The sequence below is a fragment of the Ictalurus punctatus genome, chromosome 3 (assembly GCF_001660625.3).
Source record: "Ictalurus punctatus breed USDA103 chromosome 3, Coco_2.0, whole genome shotgun sequence".
Classification (NCBI taxonomy): domain Eukaryota; kingdom Metazoa; phylum Chordata; class Actinopteri; order Siluriformes; family Ictaluridae; genus Ictalurus; species Ictalurus punctatus.
This window is the reverse complement of record NC_030418.2, coordinates 18,526,900-18,535,421: the sequence shown is the minus strand read 5'-3', so window position 1 is coordinate 18,535,421 and position 8,522 is coordinate 18,526,900. Positions and strand designations below refer to the sequence as shown.

General features: G+C 39.1%; 1 protein-coding gene across 1 annotated transcript in view; it reads right to left on the bottom strand.

Moving 5' to 3' along the window:
* Positions 1-2,225, bottom strand: part of nkx2.3 (NK2 homeobox 3) — a 2,455-nt gene extending 230 nt beyond the window's left edge. The window contains exons 1-2 of the mRNA XM_017464595.3: positions 1,225-2,225; positions 1-667 (exon numbers count right to left, since the gene is read on the bottom strand). The exon at positions 1-667 is cut by the window's left edge and continues 230 nt beyond it. Of these exons, the coding sequence (XP_017320084.1) occupies positions 42-667; positions 1,225-1,564 (966 nt within the window). The 5' untranslated portion in view covers positions 1,565-2,225 and the 3' untranslated portion in view covers positions 1-41. The remainder of the gene's footprint in view (positions 668-1,224) is intronic.
* Between the last annotated feature and the right edge of the window lie 6,297 nt (positions 2,226-8,522).

Sequence of the window (8,522 nt, the reverse complement as noted above, 5' to 3'; positions counted from 1 at the left end):
CTTATTCAAGCCTGTACAGAAGGCGTGTGGTTGTTGTGGAACTACCATGCCCGGATGCCCTGCAGAGGTCCTTGGCACGATGAAACGGAAGTCCCTTGTGATGACTGAGGCTGGGAGTGTGCTCCGAGATTATTCAAACTCATGGACATTAACGGGTTGGCGCCTGTGTTTGCTGGGAGTGTTGGCAGACTAGGATATGAGCAATTGTATGCATTTGTATATGCGGCATTATTATAGGTTGAGTAACCATTATACCCGTACGGGTTGGACCCCACAGCGTAGGTAGCGTTATAATTCTGTGATCCAGAAAGACAAGGTTTGCCGTCCCGGACTAAAACCGGTACCGCCACGCGTCTCGGCGGCGGCGGATGGTGATGATGATGACCAGCCATCTCCAGGCTTTTGTCTTGACGCTGGCGCTTGCATTTGTATCTTCGGTTCTGAAACCAGATTTTGACCTGGGTGGACGTGAGTTTCAGAGTGTTCGCCAAATGTTCTCGCTCGGGAGCGGAAAGATACCGCTGCTGCTTGAAGCGTCGCTCCAGCTCGAAAACCTGCGCCTGGGAGAAAAGCACCCGCGGCTTCCGCCTGGCTCTCTGCCTCTGAGCTCTGTCTGGGTCCGAGGGCAGCTCACAATCCGGGGACCTCACTGCAGCACCACAACTCTCTGCAACACACACACACACACACACACACACACACACACACACACACACACACAGTGGTTGCTAATAATAATAATAATAATAATAATAATCACAACTGCACGTAGGCTATCACTATGGTGAATTTATTCCTTTTCATAATGAAAACGCTTTATAAATTAAGTAAATAAGCGTAAATCCGTCCATTTATTTTTTTTTATCTTTAAGCTACAGTTCACATTTCAGGATCTAAACCAATTTGTTTTCTTTGCATCTAAAGACCCTTAAAATAATTAACAGAATAAGGCATCAGAAAAAAACGACAATTTTCACATTTCAGAAGCCAAAACAATAAGGATAAATACAATCAATACATCGAATTGTGATTAGAACAAAAATTGGACTACAGACATTTAAAGATTAACTTCCTCTGTTAACCTTAAGAGATCCAAACCCATTTGTACCCTTGATTTAGATTAGTGTTGGTTTCTTTAATTAGGAGGTCGGTTTTTTTTTTTGTTGTTTTGTTTTGTTTTGTTTTGTTTTTTTAAATCAAGGTTTTAAAGTGCAAATCACTCACTGGTTTCCTGCTCTTCGAGGTCGTCCTCTAACTTTGCGTCTACGACGTGTCCCAGAGCGGGATGGCCAAACATGGGCGGAGAAAGGCTGCTTTCCACCAGGTTGTCCTGTACGGAGAGGGCGTTGAGGAAAGCCATCCTGTCCTCGCTGTCTGAGAATCCGGGGCTCTCTGCGCCTCCAAGCAGGCAAGATGGTGGAGTGTGAAAACGCTGCTGCTGCTGCTGTAAATCCGGTAAGGGCGCTTGCAGAGACTGGCCGTGGTGGTGGTGAGATTGCTGCTCCAGCTTTAGTATGTCCTTGACAGAAAACGGGGTTGACGTTACTGGGCTGGGAAGCATCATCGGGCTCTGTTCAGCGACATCTAGAACATGAGCTCTGCTGAACCGGCGTCCTGAAACACTGAGTCTCACTAAAAATATTTACTTTAGACAGGCAAAGATTTCATGTAAACATACCCAATATATGAACTAATCTTCCATTTTCGGGGAAGAGCGACAGAGGCGCGCGCAGAGGGACGAGCAAGGCCAGTCCCCTCGTGAAAGCATTGAGCTTCGAGACGCTGCAGTGTGTTTTGCAGCAGTTTCTTGAAGTTGTGGCATTGCTTCGTTCTGGTGATGTCATGCTCCCGGGGCGGGATGAAGGCTGAACGGAGTGACGAGCAACTTGAACTCAGTACCAAACCAACTAGCTCACTGTTTCTTACGCTGTCTGAGTAAAAGGGGTTCCTATTTGACCGCATATCTTAGACTAATGTAAGGTGCAGGGTTGGCTGTGATTAGGTTTTTTATTTTTTTTTTATTTATTTTTGAGTAGCCTACATTCATGGCTCTACAGAGATGAACAACGGTAGGAGCATAAAGTTTTATTAGTGCTATTTATATGTGGCAAAGTCACACACACACACACGCTATTAAGACGCCTTTGAATGAATTATTGATGATGATGATGATGATGATGATGATGATGATGATGATGATTATTATTATTATTATTAACAACTTATTAATAAATAAATTTATTAATGTGGAATAAATTATGATTGCTTCAGAAACGAATTTTGGATATTTTCTCGCTGAATCAGTGCATGAGAGAGAACTGGAGCTGATCAAAGACCATTAGCCTACATTTCTCAGAAGCACAAAATAGATTTCAGTTTAATGGCATCTGTAATATATGCTTGCAATCATTACAAATCTTTAATTTTCCGCCACACTATCAAATCAAATGCGTGAGATCAGCAGTGCTGTTGAAGTGGACGATTACACAAGACCTTTACAGATGACCAACCGCAGTGCTGACTCAACCACAGTTTAGACAGTAGAAGTTTTTGCGTAACCTATTTGGTAATTTCCATTTAAATAATGTCTATTGAAAAATGTATTTTAAAAAATCAAATATTATCTCTCATTCAAGCTATCGAGAAGACATTTTGTTTAGAAGACATTTTGTTTAATCTTCTCCAACACGTGGTTGCCTGACTTTCAGTGGAAAAATGATGTGTTTTCAGATATTTCACCATCATACATTTCAATATATTGCACTTAGGCATATTCCATAGTCATATTTATTTCAGGAGAAATGATCGTTTGCTAGATTAATTGCACGTTAATATTACTGGCAAGTGTGAAATATGGAATATGATAGCATCGAAATACATTACGTTAAATAATCTCAGCGTTTATCGACCTTTATAAACAAAGACGACGTTTCTACAGAAAAAAATAAATTCTTTGATATATTCTATGTCTCTATGCACCATTAACCATAATTATTGCAGTGCATGAAAAAATTACATATGTACTCAAAATACACACACAAAAAAATATGAAACGACATTAAATTACACGGCAGATTAAAACACGATTCCGTCTTTCTTTAGTGCAAAAATGTTGGACCAAATTTGGGCATCTGTCTAACGAAAGAAATGTTGTAGCTCGGGATATATCATATGTATAGCTTTAAAACACAGACGTGATTTTTTTTATATTCATGTACAAGCTAAAAACTCTATTATTATTATTATTATTATTATTATTATTATTGTTGTTGTTGTTGTTGTTGTTGTTGTTGTTATTATTATTATTATTATTATTATTATTATTATTATTATTATTATTATTATTATTATTGACACAGTTGGAATCGTTACAAGGGCTTACAAATTACAAGTTAGAAGTAGCCAATGACTCAATCAATAATAGCCTAAATGTCATGGTGGGAGATGGACAACCTTTCTGCTCACTGAGTGATGCTGTCTGCTGTCTGTTGTCTCTTGCCCTGTGTCATTTGCAGTCCAGCACCGGCGCCAGTGACAAAAGCTGGTCGCTGCTAAAAAGCGGAGGAAAGACAGGGGAGAGTAAAACGAGATAATCTCATCCTTTAGCAATCAACACTGCTGTTTAGATTAGCCTGATATCTTCCCGTCTAAAGATAAATGTCTCAAAATGGCCCATGGAGGCTAATAGCGCTGCAGATGTTAAAAGAGTTACAGACACAATTTTCAATAAACTCGTATATAGCATCACCCTGCTGAATTAACCATAGTGATTCTTTTTTGTTCAGTAACACGCATGTAACATTGCTGCTACATTAAACGAACATACGTATTATTGTATTAGGTGCAGCTGAAAATTTGAGGCCAATTGTGTCAACACTTCATGCAGAGAGCCGACTGGACAGCATCTTTAGAAAGGGTCTATGCGTTATCTCATTTTTTCCGGAAAGTTTTATCAGCTCGAAGAAGAGTCACGGGCTCTATAAAATGCCCAGCATCCATCCTGATAAATCCACATGTGCTGACACAGTGGAAAAAAAGGACAAACATGGTGAAGTGTCTTACAGGATATATAATTTATAATTGCTAATTAGAGATGTTGCCTGGCTTTCTGCGGTGTGTTAGCGGTGCTAAAATGTGTTGTGTGTTGGAGTTGGGGTAGAGGTCACTAATAGCTCCATTAGGTTCGGCGCGTCCCACTCAAGCAAACAATTCAGCTGACCGTGAAGGGCGCATGTGTAATGCTCATCCACACCTCCAAATACATCCACACACACACACACACACACACACACACACACAAACACCCACCATATAACATCCATTTCTATTATCTAGCCTCAACAAAAAACATAATTATCTAAGGCACGAATTTATAACTCATGTTCTCTATTATTATATATTCTCTGTGTTTTGACGCAAATTCACACTAGAAAGAATTCTTATCAAAAAAAAGCTGACATCCACGTGTCTGTGTAAATTGATCAAATAAGACCAAAGTGCATCAGTGCTGATGTCAACGTCATCACTACAATTAAGTTTTGTCATCTTTATACAGTCCATGCGTTTGAGTCTACGTGTAAGACGCGCCTGCGCTCTTCGCTTGTTTAAGTCATTTTAAGAGTTTAACATAAACGTCGTATATTTTCATTAGAGCGAAACGCCTCTGTCGTTATTGCTTAACTACGAGCAGCTTTTATTACCTCATAGCTCATGTCACTCACTCGAATAAGATTTTCCTTTCCAAGCGGATTTTTCTTGCGTCTTCTTTCAGAAAATCCATCATTATTTCGTTTATTTGACACATATATTTTACTATATAAAAAAATGTACCCCTAATCTTTAATTTTACCTTGATGCCTTCCTAGTGACTTGAAATAATTTCCAGAGTTGTTATATATATATATTTTTTACAGCATGTTTCTGCATGTAATGGCCTGTGGTTTATCTGAGCGCTAAAACCATTTATTCGGTTTTATGGAAACGGGCCTCCCTGACAGCCGTGTCCTTAACATGGACGGATATCAGCTGTACCACACGCAGTACTCTCTTTATTGTGATATTTCATTATAGCCCTGCACTAATCCACTAAAACGCTGTAAATGTTTATACCATATAAACTATCACAATCCCATGTCTTAAATAAACTTTTTGGGAATTGTCTCACTTACCTGGCATTGTTCACATGGATTTTGTTGCCATAGCTTTCTGACAAATGTCAATTCTCTGTAATAAAATAAACCAAACAATGCAGCATTCCCAGTGAATCACTTTACCTTCAGCTTCATCTCCTTCCTCAATGAATCTGAGAGAAATGACAGCAATGTTTGCGTGCCAGTACCAGTCTTGACACAAACAGACTTTAAATCCATGTTTACGTGAAGGAAGAGTCTGTTTCCTGAATCTAACAAAACCCAGGCCTGAGCGCCATGACAGTGAGCTGGTCAGCAGAGGGAGGGAGAGGCCAATAGATCATTTTCATCAGGACCTGCACCAAAGTTTGACTGCAGAGGTGTGAAGTGGAGGTTATGGACTCAGAGCTAGCTGGCTGAAGACAGCTCATTTATGACTCACTGCATTACACTGTGAGAAAAAGTTAAATCCAAAACCATAATAGGTTATTTGGTTAATTTGTCTGGACGGACCATTAAAATCCTTTAGAAGCTTCTAAAGAAAGTTCTTATTAATACCATCCTTGAAAAACCCTTAAAGATTTGTTTTTTTTCTAAGCATTTGTTTTTTAAGAGAAACAAACAAACAAAAAAACAAACAAACAAAAAACCATCATGCAACCATATAGTGAATACGTTGCCATTTTTAAGCTTAAATAGCATTGCTAGGAATAATATAGTCATGAGCAATTGTTTAATAATAGTAATTCATAAGTATGGTTACTTAATAAAAAAAAAATTACTCCATGAGAACAATAATGTTGCTATATAATTGTGGTATTAAAAATTAAACAACTGTATACGGCCTATTCACAAAAGCATGTCAACATATTAATCTCAATTACGATGTCTTGATTTTCATGTCAATAAATCACCCAGACAATACAGTGGAATTTGTGGAAGAGTGGTGTGTGTGGTTCAGACATGATCCAATCAGTTTTTTACTGAACTGAATAATTGCAGATGTATGACAAGGAGGGATTTACTGCCTTCTTCCTTCACACACCCGGAATGCAACCAATGAGAATCACCTTAGTAAATTCCACAGAAAAATTACACTGAATCCAGACTTCATAGCCTAAGTTGGGTTTTGTTGACACAAGGGTTTAGAAACTGCTGTACTGCAAATTAACGCACATGATTGATGGTCCCAAACCGACCGAATGGTTTTATAGCATACCAAAAACCATTAGGTGGGTCTACAGTGCCAGGCTGAAGTGATACCCTGAAATAGATTTTACCTAGAGCATTTTAGAATTTTCAACCATGTCGATGAATAGATTCAGTAAGAAACAGTTTCTGAGTACCAAATATGCCTTTTTAAACACAAATTAAAATATCTTACTGCTCACAGTTATTCAAATTTTAAACAGTAAGGACTGTTGTGATGGAAAGATTGTCATGTTTCAAGTTTTATTTGTCACATACAAGGAGCTATATTCATTTTAGTGAAATGCTTGGTAGCAAGTTTTAGGGCTGTGCTTACGGACAATAATAACAAGGTCAAGGCTATACAGGATCAATAGACTACAATATTCAACAGACTATGCTAGCATCGTCATGTCTAATATGTGCAAATTTGGAACTGGAGTGCAAGAGCCTATAGTAAGTAACGGTAAGCATGTACAGATAGTCATGTACCAGGAAACATGATTCTGGAGTTGTGAATTAGTCAATAAAACATAAGAGACAACAGCCAACAATGGGGGGGAAAAAGACGAAAAAAAAGACAAAAGACAGTAAGCACAGTATGATAAGTCAGTGTTACACAGAAGTCACAGGTGTGTACAGATTGGCATGCTGGTGTGGGTTGTCCAGAGTAAGAGATAGATGGCTATAAAAAGCATGGCCATTGTAGTGAGATTTTACAAATAACACAAAAATTATTCCAGAGAAAAAATCAGGAGAGTGGGCTTAAACTATTTTTTTCATGCCCTTAAGTATAGTGAACATTTCTCAGCCTAAAACACTGCTTTACCTGCAATTATTATAAAAACAGCTCTTCTATAAATTATGACAGCTGACTTATCTAATCTTCTTATCTAAGTGTATGTGCTTGTTTCACTCATAACTTAATGAAAGGGTAAAAAGATTTATTACTCTTTCTATGTGAAAAAGAAACCAGTTAATTTCAATTCAGTTTTACTTGTATATCACTTTTAACAATATCACTTTAACACCGCATCTTACAGAAATCTATTATCATAAAATTATCATAACATTTTCATTAACACACTATAGACTATGCAATCCTCTCAGATCACCATCTTTTTTTCACTTTGTAAAGGACACTGATCCAGAAATGTGTCTGTGCACTTGACTTGGCACACTAGTTGCTGAGCCAGGTTTTCAGGCTAGGCACAAAGCCCGCTATATATACAGTATGCATATCTGAAGAGCTGCAGACCCCCCGGGTCCCGGAAGGTTAGCCTTATCAGCTGCTAGTTGGAAAGCTGTTTGTTTCGGCTGGGCTCTGAGACCTCGGCAGCACCATTGTGCCGCTGATTGAGTCAGGTGACTGATGGCCTTGCCTGCCTTGGCCTCAGACTGGGAGGAAAGGAAGAGGTGAGCCAAAGGCCTGGGAGTGGACCCTACTGAAACACCAGACATTTTCTGTCACACTGCAGCACCAAGCTGGGGAGGTCTACTCTCAAAGACCACTGACGGAAGTTAGGCTAGTATAGATCCCCACCTCCTGCTCCTCCTCATGGGACCAATAAATTAGACAGCTGTATTTCTGCCCAGACAGCCTTAGCCTTGCAGGTGTGTGTTTGTATATACGAGTGCAAATTAGTGACTGTTAAGACTATAATGTGTGTGACCTATGTCTCAGGGAATGTGGTGCAAGAGGAAGCATGTAACCTAAATATTCTCATCCTTTCTATTGCCAGTGATGAGGAGTGATAAAGATATACCAGTGTAAATAGTAGCTACCGTTCATCCAGTGGGCCAGTGAAAGGCTACATTTCCTCTTGTTTCATTTAAAATTCCCTTGGGCTTCAGTAAAGTTGCAAAAATAAAAAGGAAAGGTTGCATTGAGTTCATCTGACCACTGGAATGTCCATCGTTTACTAAGTTTGTCTCTGAAACAATAATATAATTAATTTCATTTGGATTTATATGGTGTTCACTTGTGCTTACACACCACATGACCTCCCACAGGGTAAACATGTTGCGGGCAGCAAGCCTGTGTTGCTCTAAGCAGCCAGTGTGGCGTCTCCCATCAAAATGACAATTTGTTTTCATTAAGCCATGAGTTCCCATTCATGTGTCGTCATATCTGTAAATAAAAGTGACCATATTTCTGCTCGAACATTTCCTTTGCGATTTAAGTTTGGCAGGGAAATTCGCTCC